The sequence below is a fragment of the Rhineura floridana genome, chromosome 6, assembly GCF_030035675.1.
Source record: "Rhineura floridana isolate rRhiFlo1 chromosome 6, rRhiFlo1.hap2, whole genome shotgun sequence".
In the NCBI taxonomy this organism is placed as follows: domain Eukaryota; kingdom Metazoa; phylum Chordata; class Lepidosauria; order Squamata; family Rhineuridae; genus Rhineura; species Rhineura floridana.
Window position 1 is genome coordinate 44,370,676 of NC_084485.1, and position 18,265 is coordinate 44,388,940.

At 40.2% G+C, this 18,265-nt stretch overlaps 1 protein-coding gene across 3 annotated transcripts in view; it reads left to right on the forward strand.

Annotated features, from left to right (window-relative positions):
- Positions 1-693: 693 nt before the first annotated feature.
- The window catches only part of PIGU (phosphatidylinositol glycan anchor biosynthesis class U), a 55,578-nt gene continuing 38,006 nt past the window's right edge, over positions 694-18,265 (forward strand). Inside the window, exons 1-6 of one of the 3 annotated variants that reach the window (XM_061631625.1) lie at positions 694-907; positions 3,617-3,681; positions 9,536-9,595; positions 13,370-13,432; positions 14,931-15,040; positions 17,921-18,021. In XM_061631625.1, the coding sequence (XP_061487609.1) occupies positions 778-907; positions 3,617-3,681; positions 9,536-9,595; positions 13,370-13,432; positions 14,931-15,040; positions 17,921-18,021 (529 nt within the window). In that variant the 5' untranslated portion in view covers positions 694-777. Of the gene's footprint in view, positions 908-930; positions 1,060-1,251; positions 1,444-3,616; positions 3,682-9,535; positions 9,596-13,369; positions 13,433-14,930; positions 15,041-17,920; positions 18,022-18,265 lie in introns of those variants that run through there. The other 2 variants (XM_061631626.1, XM_061631627.1) reach the window with 2 other exon arrangements.

Sequence of the window (18,265 nt, forward strand, 5' to 3'; positions counted from 1 at the left end):
GTAAAATCAAGTTAGGCTGCAATACACGACTACCTGGAGTAAGTCCCATTGAACCCAGTGGAGCTTACTTCTGAGTAGACATGTATTGGATTGTAGCCTTAGTCTTTATGTCACAAAGCCTTTTACTGACTGGACTTGCAGGCCAATCCTTTGCATGTCTACTCAGGTAAGCCTCATCAAGTTCAATGTGGCTTACTTCCAGTTAACTGGTATAGGACTGTAGCCTGACAGGGCAATCTTATACATGTCTGCACAGAAGTAAGTCTCACACAGTTCAATGGAGCTTACTTGCAGTTAAATGTACATAACCCGGTACATTGGACTGCAGCATTAGGTATGAAGAAGTCTTATAATAAGAGTTCTTGAAAGGAACTGGAAATAGGAGGGCGAAAACTGCCCTGGGGAGGCGACATTAAAATAGAGTTACCAACGTATAATCTGCTTCATGAGACGACTGAAATAAAGAAGCATCCTGGTTCTGTAGAAATAGTCGGATCTGAAATTACAGGCTCTCATTATTACCAGGAGCTACAGTATTGGTATTACTACTGATTACAGCAACACCCTCTCCAAACAGAAACGCAACGCTTCCTGCGGTTAGCCTGGCTTTATTTTGTCCTTCTTCCCTCACCGTCATCCTCAGGAAGTAAAGGCAGCTTCAGCCGACGGGACTCTGGGAGTTGTAGTCTTCTTGCCCTAGACTGCACCGTAGACTCCCAGGTCTACAGACTAGCCTAGGAACTACTGCTGGCTTTAGGCCGGTGTCTTGCCGTTAAAATGGCGGCTCTCTTGGTACTGGTGCTTTTGGTGGCCGTGACAGTTCGGGCCGTGCTGTATCGCTCCAGCCTGGCCGGGCTCATCTCCGAGAGGGTAGAAGTGTCGTCCCCTTTAAATGCCTGGAAGCGAGGTAAGGCCTGCGGGAGCGAGCTAAGGTTAGAAGGGTTGGTGGGTGTTGCAGGAGTACACCGGCTAACTCCTGAAGGAGTCACCTCACCCACAGTCCTCTTTATAGGCTTGCCTCCGGTGGCTGGCCCTGGGACTTGTAGTAATCAGATTGGGGTCTGTTCTTACATTTGAATGATGCTTGAGCACGTTTCGGGTGTGAGGGAATGTTTCAGAAAATATAATCGTGGGAGAGAGGTTTATGTAAATTTTGGGATTGCCAAGTATTTCCCCCGGAAAGGGTTCCTGTGGTACTAACGGCTGCACGACTTTCACAAATTGAAAGGGTGAAACTTTTCTTGGCGTTCAGAAACTATAATGGGGGGGAAAACCTTACCTATTGAATATTTGCCTGTTATGCTAGTTTCAGAGGTGCAGGAGTTTTGCAAAAATAAATAAAAACACAGTCAAGCCTGATTTATATTTGAACAGTTATTGTCAGAAGAAAAGGGGCTGTGTGGTAAAAAGACTAATAGGAAGGGGTCCCTTTGGCAGCAGAAGGTAACTTTTAGCCGCTATGTACTGTTGTCAAGAGTTAACCATTACAGCAATAAAAACTTTTTATCTTATTTCTGCCCCATTGTCCCATTAACAAATTCCATTTAATCTGCATAGAATATTCAAGGAGTGTTTACCAGTTGCTATTATCAAAACAATTGATTGCTAAAAATATTTATTTTATTTATTTATTTGTTAAATTTTTATACCGCCCCACTAGCATAGCTCTCTGGGCGGTGTACAACAAATATGACTGTTCTTTGCAAAACTTTTGTTGTCAAAGAAATAATAATACCATTTCTGTGTAAAATTTTGTTGAAATGGAAATGGAAAACCTCTGGCAGGATTGGCATAGGAAGCATGTCATCGTAAACCTAGTACAGTATTGCATACCAATTATATGAAGTGTATATATAATTTTTTAAAAAAGTTATAATGTGCAAAAATTTCAAAGTATATAATAAAAGGGATATAGGTAAGATGAGCTAACTTATGTGGTTTTCTTCTTTTTTAACTTGGATCTCCATTTTTAACTTTACAAATCAAAGTGCGCATTCGGGATTTGTTCGCAGTTAAGGCATAATAACTGAACTGTGTTAAGTAATGCTGAATATACATTCTTGCTTAAGAACATAAGCAGTGCCTTTCTGTATCAATCCAACATTCTTTGAGGAAACCCAGCAAACAGAAGGTGCTATATAGTCCTTTGAAAATTGGCCAATGGACAGGGTTTATTTCTGCCTACTCACTTTGTGTCTGCCCCTAAATGCATCTTACTTGCTAGTAACATCCACAACTGTGTTTAGTTTTGGGTGCTGCACTTTAAGGAGGATGTAGGTAAATTGGTTCAAAGTACGGAAACAAAGATAACCAGGGCTATGGAAAATAAGTCCTATGAGAAAAGGTTAAAGGGACCGTGTGTACATAGCACGGGAAAAAAAGACTTTGGGGGGGGGATGATACCTGAAAGGATGTCAAACATAACAGGGCACAGATTTGTTCTGTGCTACCCTAGAGGACAGGATGTATGGGGAAGGGCTATGGCTCAGAGCAACTGTTTTTTGCATGCAGAAGGTCCCAACTTTAATCACTGGCATCTCTGGGTATGGCTGAGAGAGAACCCTATCTGAAACCCTGGAGAGCTGCTCCCAGTTAGCGCAGACTGTACTGAGCTAGATGGACCAGTGGTCTGACTTGGTATAAGGCAGCTTCCTATGACTAGATCTTAAGGGTTTAAGTTTTACAGGAGGGTAAGTTTTGGCTGAACATTAGGACAAATTTTCTTTTGGTCAAAGCAGTTTATCAGTGGAACCAACTATGTAGGCTAGTGGGCTGTTCCACACTGAAGATCTTCAAGAGGCTTGGCAGCTGTCTGTTGGGGATACCTCTGGACTTCCTGCACTGAGCAGTGGGTTGGAACAGATAGCCTACAAAATTCCCTTCAACTCTGCAATAATAAAAATTATTATTAAATTATTGGGGTCTAGCGATGTATTTGCACAAAACTCAGTGACCAATGTACAAATCTTAAATCTTACTCATGTTGCATACAGATTCTTGAAGTCAAGCCACTAATCACATCTGGTCCTGCTTAAAATATTCCATGATGCTGCCTTGGCGTTGGAACACAACTTCATATATGGGGCACAACACTGATCCTCATGATTTTGAGGCAGGCCCTATATATATATCATTCTTTAAAACAAATAACAATTATATGTAGATTATGTTGGATCAGAGACATTCTGATACAGAACACAAAAATCCAGGTCTTCCAAGATGAATTTGCTGAACCCATCCCAAATTACTCTGACACAGTTGTGTAAAAATAATGTGAAGATCATGAGTCTTTATGGGTCAGATACAGGTTTTATTGCCATTTTGACCCCACAAGCTGCTGGTTCTGTGATTTTTTTTAATACTATCAATTGATAAATTCAAAATGAAATGTGATATGCATGTAAAATCATCAGGATACATGAAAGTACCTACCCCAAATAGGGGGTTTTGTGCCAGTGTGGTACATTTGATTTTTTGTTGTTTAGTATAGTCATCAGGAGAAAATATAGGATAGCTATAAGGAGTGAATCTGTGTTTGAAAATAGAGAGGATTTACCCATGTAGATCCAGTCTTGGACGTTGTTATTTTGTCTGTTTTGCATATTTTCTCTTACAGTGGTCGAGGGGCTAGCCTTACTTGATTTGGGCGTGTCTCCATATTCTGGAGATGTCTTTCACGAAGTAAGTATGCAGTGTTTCACTTTTATAAAATATGTTTAATGCTGTTTACCTCTTTAAAATGCCTTTTACCTTGGATAGACAAGAGGGCACAATCATTTACCATTTGAGGGTGCAGAGTCTCATGTGTGAGGACTTCGTAACGCTCAAGAGAATCCTGTTACTCCTTTCTTACTTTTAGTATGTGCACAAAAATATTTGATGGAATGCAATTGGCTAATTTTACATATTCGCATCATGCTAACTGATTATTCCCATGATTTGTCATTCTGGGGAGTACTGGCTTAGTATCTTATGGATATTGCTCTTGTATTGTTTTTGTTTTTAGCTTTGGTATGTTTTAATTGCTGTAAAGAAGACTCCGTGGGACTTTTTTTTTTAGAAAAAGGTATCTAATAAATTTAATAAATCTATAATAAATCTAAAACCAGGGTGCTTTTTTGTGTGACAGTATTCACCCGTACAGAGTACCGGCACCTCTTTTTCTGCTGCCCATGGCAGCCATTTAGTGCTAACACCCACAACACTTTTATTCAGATATGAGTGCTGGCACCTCATTTTTTTACCAGAAAAGCACTGCCTAAACCTATAGGTGTGCATGCAGTCAGTGCAATAGGTTGGTGTAGGGAATGGGAGGTTGATATGCATCTTGCACATCCCCATCCAGTTCTTCCTTACTGTGTTGTGGAAGTTACACAGTCTCTGAATCTCAAGTAACTGATTCTCTTATTCTAGTTCTCAAGTAACTGATTTTTTTATTCTCTTGTTTTCCACTTTGTAAGTTTATTTTTAAATGAAAAAATCACTATAAAATATTCATGAAAATAAATGAATTGATACAATTCCACAGTGCGGTGAGGGAGGGTTGGATGGATAGATAGTGATACAGGAAGCTCACACAAACCTGTTCAGCATTGGCCCAAGACGTGGAGAACCAGTGTGGCGTAATGGTTAGAGTGCTGGAGACCAGGATTCAAATCCCCACTCAGCCATGAAGTTCCCTGGATGACCATGGGCCAGTCACTGTCTCTCAGCCTAACCTACCTCACAGGGTTGTTGTGAGGATAAAATGGAGAGAGAGGAAGAAGCGTGCATGCCACCTTGAGCTCCTTGGAGGATAGGTGGGATATAAAAGTAGTAGTAGTAATAAATAATAATAAGTAATAAATAGTACTGGTTTTCTTTCCCACCCTTCACCATAAAGTTACAACATAATAAAAATACAATATTTTGTGTGTTATGTGCCTTCAAGTCGATTACGACTTGTGGTGACCCTATTAATCAGCGACCGCCAATAACATCTGTTGTAAACCACCTGTTCAGATCTTATAAGTTCGGGTCTGTGGCTTCCTTTATGGAATCAATCCATCTCTTGTTTGGTCTTCCTCTTTTTTACTCCCTTCTGTTTTTCCCAGCATTATTGCCTTTTCTAGTGAATCATGTCTTCTCGTTATGTGTCCAAAGTATGATAACCTCAGTTTCATCCTTTTAGTTTCTAGTGATAGTTGTGGTTTAATTTGTTCTAACACCCAGTTATATGTCTTTTTCGAGGTCCATGGTATCCACAAAACTTTCCTCCAACAACACATTTCAATGAGTTGATTCTTTTCTTATTAACTTTTTTCACCTTCCAACTTTCACATCCATACATAGAGATTGGGAATACCATGGTCTGAATGATCCTGACTTTGGTGTTCAGTGATCCATCTTTGCATTTGAGGATTTTTTCTAGTTCTCTCATAGCTACCCTCGCCAGTCCTAGCCTTCTTCAGATTTCTTGACTATTGTCTCTATTTTGGTTAATGACTGTGCCAAGGTATTGATAATCCTTGACAAGTTCAATGTCCTCATTGTCATCTTTAAAGTTACATAAATCTTCTGTTGTCATTACTTTAGTCTTCTGGACGTTCAGCTGTAGTCCTGCTTTTGTGCTTTCCTCTTTAACTTTCATCAGCATTTGTTTCAGATCATTACTAGTTTCTGCTAGTAGTATGGTACCACCTGTATATCTTAAATTATTGATATTTTTCCTCCAATTTTGACACATCCTTCATCTTGATCCAAACCCGCTTTCCGTATGATGTGTTCTGCATATAGATTAAACAAGTAGGGTGATAACATATCCCCTGTCTCACACCTTTCCTATTGGGAACCAATTTCTCTGTTTCTGTCCTTATAGTAGCCTCTTGTCCAGAGTATAGGTTGCGCATCAGGACAATCAGATGCTGTGGCACCCCCATTTCTTTTAAAGCATTCCATAGTTTTTTGTGATCTACACCATTAAAGGCTTTGCTGTAATCTACAAAACACAGGTTGATTTTCTTCTGAAATTCCTTGGTCCATTACATTATCCAACGTATGTTTGCAATATGATCTCTGGTACCTCTTCCTTTTCCAAATCCAGCTTGGACATCTGGCATTTCTCGCTCCATATATGGTAAGAGCCTTTGCTGTAGAATCTTGAGCGTTACTTTACTTGCATGGGATATTAAGGCAATAATTTGATCATTACTGCATTCCCTGGGATCCCCTTTTTTTGGAATTGGGATGTATATTGAACGGTAGGGCCATTGTTTTCTTTTCCATATTTGTTGACAACTCTATTGGTATGCCATCTGTTCCTGGTGATTTGTTTCTTCCAAGTATTTTAAGAGCAGCTTCCAACTAGCATTCTAAAATTTCCGGTTCTTCTTCATACGATTCCTCTGTGACTGAATCTGTCATTCTTTTTATATAATTCTTCAGTGTATTGCTTCCATCTTCCTTTTATTTTATCTCGGTCACTCAGTGTGTTAATACAATATTAAAACAAGTTAAAGCAATTTACAGTCAGAAGAATAGGGTGGATCCTAAAGATTTAGCACAGGAAAAGTGGTATATAAATGTAATTAATAATAATAAAAAAATAAATTTGCTTCCTGAGACAAATATCAATATGGTGCCCCCTCCCATCCATTTGCTCAAATTGACCAGTCTGACAAATGAATCTTATTTCAACACTGGTGATGAGATGGTGTTTTCCACTGCACTCGAGGGCAGTAGTCTGGCTTAGGAGCGCAGGGCAGGCCATATGGCACATGTAGCTCTGTCCCCCTATGTCTTGTTGCTGCTCTTTCTCTCCCCCATCTTGTTTCCTGTGGCATCCGTCACACTCTGCCTAATGATAGGGCTGGCCCTGGTCCTGTCCCTCTGATTGCCTCAGTACAAGGAAGGAACATGCCCAGTTTTTTTAAAATGAACTGCTTTCCATGTTTATAAATGCTATATAAAGTTTTTTTTGGGGGGGGCAATCCTATATGTCCATTATAAACTTGTTGCTTATTAACTTGAAGAAGGCAATAGCTGGCCCAGCTGAACATAAGCTTTGGAACATGGCTGGAAACTTTAAAACCATTGATGTAATACTTGGTTGTTTTTATTTCATAAGGTAAAATTGAAATTAGGGTAGCAACTAAAGCACAATCTTATGCTTGATGGAGGGTGGGGGGGGAGAGCTTTCTAGCTTGGTCCCATTTGCCACTAAAACACATTACTCCCTGTGGAAATAGCTACTGTGCCTATTGGGAGGCAGGAGAGGTTCTCATCCCCAACACTTTCAGAGTGTGATGAATGCTTGCTTGCCCCTTCACTACACAAATCATCTTGCTTGTTTGTTGTGGAGTGAGGGGGGGACAAAAGAGGGGCACAGACATCAAAACAGTTTTTCCTCCTCCCCACCTTCCCAACCGCTTATAAGTCCAACTTGTACTATTAAATACAAATACATGCCACTTCACCAAAGAGCAGGCTGTGGGACTGTTCAAGGATCCTTAAGAACAGCAGGCCCCTTCCTTATCCTAATAAGTATGATGTATATACCCTTGTGGGGCACTAACAAAGCAAACAGGAATCCAGGAGCAATCATGAATGCCATCAGACCCAACATCACTTATGGGTGCTACAGCGAACTAGTTGGATTAGAGGCCTAGCACAGCTGTGTCCTTCTTGTGACCCATCATAATTGCACAGCTAATAGAATATGTATTGTATGGAAGCAGGGATGTAATCGTCCTGGGTCTCATAGGGGGTGTCTTAGGACCCTTACTTTTTTGGGAGCTGGGTCCCAGCAGCATCCTATGAGCCAATCAGTTTGAAAGGGAGATGTTTTGACCATTGAGAAGAGTCATCTAACATGTTTCCTTGTCCTTTCCTGATTATTGGAGCCAATCAGAGTGAAAGGAGGTGAGTCAGCCACTGAGAAGATTCTTCTCAGTAGCTAACAAACTCCCTTTTCCTGCTGTTTGGTTCCTAGGGATATCTGTTGTTGTGAAAGAAGGCATTAACAAGGATCTAATTCTCAACCCTGCCGCAAAAAGGGGGGGAGGGGGAAGATGTGTGGTTTTGTTTCAGTCCAAAGCCAGGAGTAAGGGAGGATAAAAAGAGAAAAAAATAAATGGGGGGGGGAGAGAAAGTGTGTGTGTGTGTGTGTGTGTGTGTGTGTGTGTATGTGATGGTGTTTCAGCTTTAATGATGTTATATATGTATGTGTCATGCATGGTAAGGTGAAATCAAATGAATATGCCTCAGAATGTGTGTGTGGTGCAGGCAACCCCATAGGTTAGAATTAGGAGTTTCCATGCTTACGTTTCCTCTTGAAACTCCTAAGGTCTGCCCAAATACAGTTATTCTGAGTCTTAGTATGGCAGCCAAGAAGGGCAACTGAGCAAATGAAGTTCTTACCTTACAGCATGATGATGAAAATCTGCCTAAATGAGCTTTTTCTAATAGTCTAGGAATGTGTGGAAGGAGGAGGGGTGTCACAGGCAGATAGGAGAAAGGGGTGGAAAAACCCTTCCTACTTTCTAGAAGGTGGCAAAGTTCAAAAGTTTACAAATTCCTGTGCAAAATGAGTGCCTGGGCTGCTTAAAGAGTTAGAAGGGAAAGTAGATAGGTAGAGCAGATAGGGGAAGCTTATGCACCCACTAGTTTTTTTAAAGTTTGTATTTTTCTTTATTGCTTTAGGGCTTTCTGAGTCAGTTATGCAGGCCCCAATGAGTGTCACTTGTAAGCAAGCATTTATTAGTTCCTTCTTTAAAAGGCCAAGGCAAGTTGTGGAGAGAGAGAATTCTGTAAGTGCAGAAGAGACAGTGATTCCTGATGATAGCATCCCATCTACATCATCAGACAATTTGGTAGCAGCAGGAGATAAACATCTAGACACTGAATTCAGTAATTCAGGCAATATTTCTGACAATGAGAAAGGACAGTCGAGTGGTGACAGTGATAGGGAAGCAGAAAGCAGTATTTAAGCCTGGCAGGATTATTTTATAATCTTAGAAGGTTTTATAATCTTAGAAGGGGCATAGTTGTGAGGAGTGTGGCTGTGAAGGGGCCCTGCACTTCTGAATTTGCCAGTACATTACTGTACAGAAGCAAGATTATTTTGTTTTCCCCTTGAAATTGAAGGCTTACTTAAAAGCACCCCTAACCCATTGAGTAGCTTGGTAAAAACTGGCTGTGAAAACATTCTGTTTGGCAAGCACATAAATACAGATCCTTGAGTACAGCAGCACACATTGAGCATATCAATCTGTGGACTGAGATCTTTGTCTTTTCCAGTAAAATAATTTCCTCCAGCTAGTACATCTGTCTTAGCTGAATTTAGTGAATGACAACTGAATTACTAGCTCTGATTTAGCAGTTGTACCATACTCTGAAAAGACAATGTAACACCATTACACAAAGCTAAAGTGTAGACTTTGTGTATGTCATCTAGGAATTATTATTTTTTTTAAAAAAAATCCATACTGTGAGTTGCTTTGATATGAAAGCAGTTTGCCTAGGTTAACTGTATTTCTCTCTCTGTTCTTTTCCTTAGACTCCACTAATAATATACCTCTTTCATTTCCTGATTGATTATGCTGAGCTGGTGTTTATGGTAAGTGTTGCTTTTATTTTAATCCACAACAGAATCACATCTCTCTTTCAGAGCTTATTCTTTGTTTTCTTGAGTATACAGAGGACATTTTCCTAAAAAATGTAGTGACAGGAGGTGATTATGTGATGTGATTTTTTTCAGGCACCCAGTATCTGCTGTAAAGCGTTTTGTTGCTCACAAACAAAAAGGCTTCCATTCATGGAATTTTCAGTTAGCAAATGGTGTACGTGAGCCATTTTCACAATACATTTTTTTGTCTGCATTCAGCATGAAAATTGCTTTCAGTGCCATTAGGAGGTAGATTCCTAAGAAATCTGTATTAGGTTACAATTCTAAGCTCGCTTATGAGTAAGTGTAACTTATTATCCCATTGTGAACATGTTTAGGATCACACTATTACTTTGTATGTGAATATTTTATAGAAAAGATAGAAACAAAATCCCTGGTTAATTGTGCAACATCAGCATTATTTATCCGCTTCAGAAGCACCTATCCATACTGAACCGTTTGGGTGGGCAGATAATTTTAGAGGACTCAATGCTGCTTTTGAGTACTCATTCAAGGAGTTTGTTTCAGAAACTGTGATGTAGTGTCATGACATTTCTTATAATTTTTTTCTCTAAAAAACCCTTGAGGCTTGTATTTAACGTAGCGCTAAGGTGAACTTTTCATCAGTGCAAGGATTTCTCTTCGTGCAAAGGAATGTTCTCCCTGTCTCCTCCCCTGTCCGTGCCCCTAAATCTGTTCTGGAGTTTTCCCTAACCCTCTGGAGCAGATTTCAGGATTGCACGGGGAAGGTAGGAATCCTGTTGCATTGAGTGCTAATCATAGCACTAGCGCAAGAATATAGTTGAATATCATTATCTTTACATGTAGCATATTTTGAAACATGTTAAATCTGTACGTATCATCTTTTTCCTTTTTTACAGTTTGATTATCATGGAATGCTTGCTTGCCAAGGAAAGTAGGGTCGTTAGTTTAAATGGAATATGAGATATTATAAATTCCAGTTTTATTTATTTTCCTGTTTTTGTTTAGTGACAGTGATGAATCCAAAAATTATAATTTCCTGTTACGGATTCCTTACCAAAAGCAACTGCAGAGTTCTCATGACTTCACTAGGAGCCTTCCAGTGCGAGAATACTGGAGTTAAAATAGTGATTGTGTGCCAAATAAAATAAGAGTGCATTTACACTAGTGTGACTAGGTTCAGTTCACTTTACGGCATCCTAATCTTGGCCCACTTTAGATTATACTTTCATTTACCTGTTTCCTATGCACACTGGCAGAGTAAGATCACACCTTCCTGTTCCACATCTGACATCTCTAGGACGTCCACATGTTGTTGTCATGTTTGAATACAATGTATATGCATAAAACTCAATGCATGGTTGATTTAGGAATGGACTCTGCGTACATGCATTACATTTTACATGTGTACACCTTATTCAAACATGTGAATGTTGGAGGAAGGGCAGACATGTCTCATGTGCTGAGCCGGAAGGCATAATTTTGTTCTTCCTTCGCAGGTAGGCAACAGATAAGGAACAGTATAGTGTCGGACTGGTCCTTTAAGAATGGGTAAACGTATGTTAAGACACAGAGATGACCTGGTTATGATTGTAATTAATATTTAATGTGGTTGTGTAAATTACTTAGCTGATGGCTACGTCTGAGTATATTGAACTTCCTTTTTGGACTTTGTGTATGGGACTTTTAACTAGTGCTGCAGAAGAAGCCCATAGTCAAATCAAAGTGCTAAAAGAAATAGCGAATGTCTGTCTTTACACAGAAAATTCAAAATCTGTATGATGCAATGTTGCATTCACAACTAGAATGCTTACTCATTATACAGCCATGAGAGTGGCTGTATACTATAGCCAGCATGGATTTTTTGCATTCCGCAATGTTAAATTGAAAATACACCCCATTTTATTCATTCATTTATTTATTTATTTAATTTCATTTCATTTATAAACCGCCCATAGCCAATGGTTCCCTGGGTTCCCTCTCCCCTCCCCCTCCTCCTCCCCCAGGTCAGCTTTACCTATCCTAAACATGATTGCATGGGAGTAAATCTCATTGGACACCATTAGCATGCAAATGATCAGACCTGCGTTTCCCTTCCATTCCCTTTCCTCTCCCTTCCTCCTCCCCTCCCCTTTTCCTTCTACCTCCTCCCCTGCCCACTCCAGCCCTTCCTCCCTCCCCCCCCCGCCGTCAGTTTTACCCTAAGCATGATTGCACGGGACTCAATAAGCATGGAAATGATCAATGCATTCTCAGCAAACTTGCACAGGATCCCATTTCTTACCTCCTGGAAAAGCAGAGAAATTCACTAATAGGCAAAAAACCTTGCGGTTTAAGAACATACCTACAGCCAGCAGATATTTCTATCAAATTTTAAAAAGCAGTGAAATTGGGCAGCTATAGTAAATGCACCAGGGGAGCAGGAGACCTCCTCTCTGAGATATTGTACTGCCCTACAAATTTGTCAAAATGCAAACCCAATATGGGTTAGTATTTCACAGTCCAATCCACTTCTTGTGTAGCTTGGAAGAATTTGGTAACATGTGCCTCTGAGCATATGGTGAGTGGTGGCAACACCTGTAATTAGCAGGGAGGAAACAGCAGTATTAAGATACAGTTGATATAGTTCAGATAGTTACTTTAAATATGTTTGATTTACTTTGCAATTTTAGTGAAGTTTCCTATAGTAAATCATTTTCTTTGGCTTCTGTTTCTGTGACTATGTGAAGTACAGCAACACTTATAGGCCCCTTCCAACTCTACTATTCTATGATTCTGTAATTCTGTGAAATGGCCTAGGGCAGGTTACTTAAAGGATCGCTTCCTTCCATATATACTTATCTGGATCTTAAGGTCCTTTTCTAACCCATCTTCAGGTCCTCTCATCAAATGAGGTTTGATGGATGGCTAGCAGAAAGAAGGCCTTTTCAGCTGTGACACCTTGGTCGTGGACTACCCTCTGTACCACCACCAGAGAGGTTCACCTGGTGCCTACATTGTGGTCTTTTTGACCCCACGCAAATACCTTTTTATTTTCCCAGGGTTTTCAACCTTTAATTTTGCAGTACTTTAAAGATCTTTCATGCTGTTGAAGTTCCCCATTGCTAGTTTTAAATCTGGATTTATTCTACTGCTGGTTTTTTTCTGTTTTAGATTTTATGCGTATGCTTTATCATATTTGTATACATTATTATCTTTTTATAGTGTAAGCCACCGAGGTCGTAGTGATAGTAGCCATGGGGCAGCGACGACGTATCCGGCTTCTGGACAGCAAGCATCGCTGTCACTTACAGAAAGGGGGAAGAGTGCAGAGCAGGCGTGGCAGCGGAGCAAATCTGATGCTCCTGCTGTGCCCGTACCACACTGCTTCCCAAAACTCCCCCTCCCCCTCGGTAAGCTGCAGCAATGCTTGCTGTCCAGAAGCCAGGTACACAGCTCCTTCCCTCCTTCACTCTCCCACCAACTGCTGCTGCACCTCAAGTACATTGGTTATTGGGTGGTGTATAAACACTGTAAAATAATTTTTTATTAAAAATCCAGTCAGCATAATGTAAAATTCACAGCTAGAAAAATACTCTTTTAAGAAGTTTTTGACCCATAATGTTTCCATTCCTGAATGATGCAAGTTGTCTCAGAAGTGGATATTAATTTGCAAAATAACATCCGTAAAGCACATTTTGTGTAGTTAAATTTTACATTTTCAACTGTTTTTCTCTTAATATTGGTGTTTTTTCTTTTTTTCAGATTACAGATATGCTGACTGCTGTAGCCCTTTATTTGGCCATTCAGGATTACAACAAAATTTTGGTAAGTAAACAGGTGCCATTTTTTTAGTTTTTGTTCCCATTGACAGTGCATTTGCTGTGTGCCGTCTTCTCTTTCCCTGTCTCCTTTTCTAATAACCCAACAAATAAAGAAAATTCTTATTGCACCTGTTGTAATTTGCTCACCTTTCACATATGAATATCTGCATCCCAATACTGAATTTTACTGTCATCGACCTTGACAATAATTAACATTATTTCGCAATCATCCAATAGTGAAACCACACACCATTGAGAGAGTGAGTGTAAGAGGAAGAAAACATTAATTAGGCAAGGGAGGGCAAAAGGCCACAATTGACTCTGCTCTTGGGCACCACTTTGCTTTGTTGCTTACATCCAAATGAAGTTTTGCAGCATGATGTTGGAATGGAAAAGTGGGCTCTCTTTGAATGGCAATACTTGCACCTAATTCTCTAGATTTTTCAATGTAGACAGCATGTCTTGGATCAGGATTCATGCGCAGTAAACAGGCAAACAGGTCATACAGCACACTGCTTTTCTTGCTGTAGCCTTTTGTCCTCTCTTTGCACAAGTCATGCTTAAATTAAATTAGATTAAATTAGGAAGCATGTAACTAACCTTAGTTTCCCATTTCATCCGAACTAGGAAAGTATGGTTGTTAAGGATGTTAAGTCAAGGGGTGAAGTTGGGTTATTATCCTGGTTTGTTTGGGAGCTGGAAACCATAGTTAGATGAAAGGGAAAACTATGGTTAATATAAGATTTTTGGGTTTTGCTAACACTGTAAAGGAAGGTGCAAAGGGGCTGTGGGCATGGGGAAAATTCTTGTTCATACCTTGGTTTATTAGATTAAGATATGATTGCCCAAACTCTGCTAGGACTGATTAATCCTTACCAATTCCTTTGAGATATAATTGCATAAAATATGAAACCTAAAAGCATCTCTAGAAGACAGGAAGCAGAAGAAATTGCTTCATTTATGTTTCAACAGAAGGTTCTGATAGAGCAAGTAGATTGATATGCCTGTTATACTGATGAATCATTTTCCAGTACAAATAGAGAAGCAGAGATGTAGCAGTTTCAACATGCTGTGCATTTTCATCCAATACATCTCAGTTTAAATTGTGACTTGACCTTATCCTTGTTAACTCATGAAGACTGAAAAAAACTACTGCAAATTTCATGTTTATAATTTAGGCTGTATTGATGCGCTCTTGTGAAAGGTCAATATTGATTTATTATGGGAGTGACAATATCTTTTTATAATTACATCAATGTATTTCTAAAATTGTCTTCAAAAAATCATTCGCCAAGATGAAGAAAACTTAACTGGTTTGCAGATCTGCATGTCAGACAAGATGGTTTTGCCTATGAAAAGGTAGTAAGAAGAAGTCTAAGTACTGGATTTATAAGCTTGAGTGATAGTCAAAAAAGACTTTTCTACAGGCAGCACAATGATGAGGCTGGGCAGCTGATACAAATACAATGTTTTTTGACAGCTCATTTTTCTCTCATACCTAGTTTAAAAAGCAAAAACTACTAATAGAACTGGATAAATATGCACCTGATGCGACTGAGCTTATCCAGACCCCCATGGAAATGTACTATGTCCCACTCAAGGTTGCGCTGTTGTAAGTATTGCCTTCAGTGGAGGTAAATCTTGCTAATACAAGAGAGTGGCTTTATACTATAACCAGCATGGATTTTTCACATTCCACAATATTAAATTGAAAATACCCCCATGCCATTCTGCTGCTTTCCATAAGGTCATTTCAAAACAAAACCTTACAAAACTTACAGTCCTGAAATCAGAAATGCTTGCTTAACATCCCTCTAAGTTTTCATGGCAATTCACAAAACACTCAGAGAGAATCTAGAGCTCAAAGCGTAAAACAAGAGGAAAAAAATTCCTGTTGGACTTTTTTCTGTCAGTGTTCTCATAATTTGTTGAAATTAATTAAAAATCAGCCATGTTCACAGAATACCTGCAATCCTATTCCTGACCTTGCCCCAAATTCTGACCTTCATCGTCTGCAGTTTAAAAGTTAAAAAAATGTATGGCTGATTTTTAATTAATTTAAGAAATTTAACATTGGACTCTATGATAGCTCAGGGCATGCTCAGTAAGAACCAACTGTCAGCGTTCTAAAAGCCAGAATCACAGCTGTTTGGCTTGGCTAATCAGGGGGCCACACCCACACCTGACATATATTCCACTTTAAGCAGGCATGGCTTCTCCCAATTAATCCTGGAAAGTGTAGTTTGTGAAGGGTGCTGAGAGGAGACTCCTATTCCCCTGACAGAGCTCCAGTGGTCAGAGTGGTTTAACAGTCATCCCCTCTTCTGGGAATTGTAGCTCTGTGAGGGGAATAGGGTGTCTCCTAGCAACTCTCAACACCCTTCATTAACTACACTTCCCAGGATTCTTTGCGGGACACCATGATTGTTTAAAGTGGAATAAAGGTCTGGTGTGGATGTGGTCAGGGACAGCTTTGGTTTAAATTTGGGTGGGAAACTACATGTGCCTGCTGTGGAATAAAAAGGTGGGGAAAATGCTGAAAAGCAATGATACTGTTCAGAATGTTTTCCTTTTGGAAAGGAAAGGGGCTTTCCCTTTCCCCTCTATCTTCCTCCCTACCCATTCTCCCCTTTTCCCCCTCCCCGCCTCTCCCCCAGGTCACTTTTACCTGTCCTACGGATGATTGTACAGGAGATGATTGAGTTCCCACTGAACTCAAAAAGCATGCAAATGATCAAATCTGCCCTGCCCTTCTCCTCCCTCCTATCCTCTCCCTCTTGCCCCTTCCCAACCCTTCCTTCTCCCTTGCCCTCCCCTTCCAGTCTCATCACTGTCCTTCCCTTCCCTCTCCTTCTCCCCTTTTCCCTCCCCCTCTCTCTTCCCTTCCCTCTCGCCTTCCCCCCTTCTCCTTCTCCCCCATCGTCAGTTTTACCTATCCTAATTATGATTGCATGGGAGTAAATCCCACTGAATTCAATAAGCATGCTAACAATCAGACCTGCCTTTCCCCTCCCCTCACCCTCCTTCCTCTCCCTTCCTTCTTCCTTCTTTCTTTTACTTATTAGTGAATATTGGCTGGGATCCAGAGATATACAAGTGGAGTCATACAGCAAGGCTTTCCTGTCTCCTCCCTGTGCTAAGCATACCCTCTCCCCAAAAGCTGTGTGTGGGTTGGTAGACCCTCTAGAATAGGAGTGGGATGTGGCTTAGGGGACTGCAGCTGGAGGTAGAATTTTGTGGGAATTTGGGGTACTTTTAGAAAGATGTGAGTACCAGCACCTCTTTTTATACCAAAAAAGCACTGCATGAGACCTTTAGGGTTGGTATTTCCTTCCCTTTCCCCCACTAAATAGGTTTGTGCCATTTCCCCCTCTCCTCTCCCTCCAACAAGAGGGAAAAAGTAGAGCTTCATGAACCCAGTGGCTGGTGTACTACTTTTCAGAAACAGAGGATCTCCCGCTCTCCCTTCCCTGATCCCTTTTCTTGAAACAGCCTCCTGGGGACTACCTAGGATAACAGCCAATGCTGTGTCATGGCAGCTATCCAAATAATGAAATAATTTTTCATGCACATATTGCCTCTGGCTGGATCGTTATTCCTAATAGTTTTATTATAATGGTGGTGATTCATCTATAATCACTCCTGCTGAGAAAAATGTCTTTGCTTTTTTCATCCTAGTGGGGAAAAAAGTTACAATGTTAAATTTTTGTTTAAGGAGTTGTATCTTAAAATATTTCATGTATATATATAAAAATAGAACCTCTGGAATGTTTTTTTTTTCATCTTGTCATGCCTCAATCACGCCAGGCTTGCAACAACCCCCACTTCTACTCCCCTCCTTCTCCACCCATCCTAATCTTACCTTCTGCCAAGTCCATTTCCCATACAAAAGGGCATTTTCCCTTATAACATCATCATTCTTCAGAATAAGATTGAATTTTAAATGTACTCATTCTCCTGTCCTTGGTAGACTCTTGTAATTATCTTGTCCTGTGCTGGAAAATAAAGAGGTTTGTTTGCAAAGGAAGTTCTTAACTTGGCAGAGTACCAAAGGTACCATTGCAGTTCAGGGTCTTGAATGACAAAGCATGCACATCCCAGAAATAAAAATGAGATGGCAGAATCCTTATTGCCTGGCATTCTTTTTCACTCCTTTTTGCAGCTGCTACTGCTGCTGATTTTAAATGATGTACATGGTGCTTTACAGAGTAACAAGCAAAAAAGACAAATCTCTGCCCTCAGCGGCTTGTAACCTAATCTTGATGGATGGGAAGGAAAGGAGGGGCTAGGTTAGGGTAGCAAAGGATGGATGTGAGCAAATACAATTACACATTCTAAAGGTTTGTATTAGCTGGGGGTGAGAATTAAAGGGTTGGGCCAAAGGTTTCATAGACAAGATAGACCAGAGGAGAGATGTGGAGGAAGAGGGAGTGAGAGTTGGTACCATGTAGATGTTCAGGGACCTTGACTTTGCATGTTTGTTCTTTTTCAGTTATCTCTTAAATCCATACACTGTGATGTCTTGTGTCGCAAAGTCCACTTGTGCCATCAACAACACTGTAATTGCTTTCTTCATTTTGGCAACAATTAAAGGTAATGCACTTGGGAAAAATGCATACATTTCTGCTTTACTTTTTAGAACAATGGAAAGATGTGTCTCTTTAAATGCTGCAAATATGTGTAGGATCAGATAGGCTTGTGATTCTGAAATCACAGTCTTTCAGATCACAACTTAAATCGGATGGGGAACCTTTTTCAGCCTGAGGGCAGTCTGGACAGCCTTCTGAGGGCCCTGTACCAGTTGTGGGCAGGGCCAGAGGCAAAAGTGGGCAGAGTA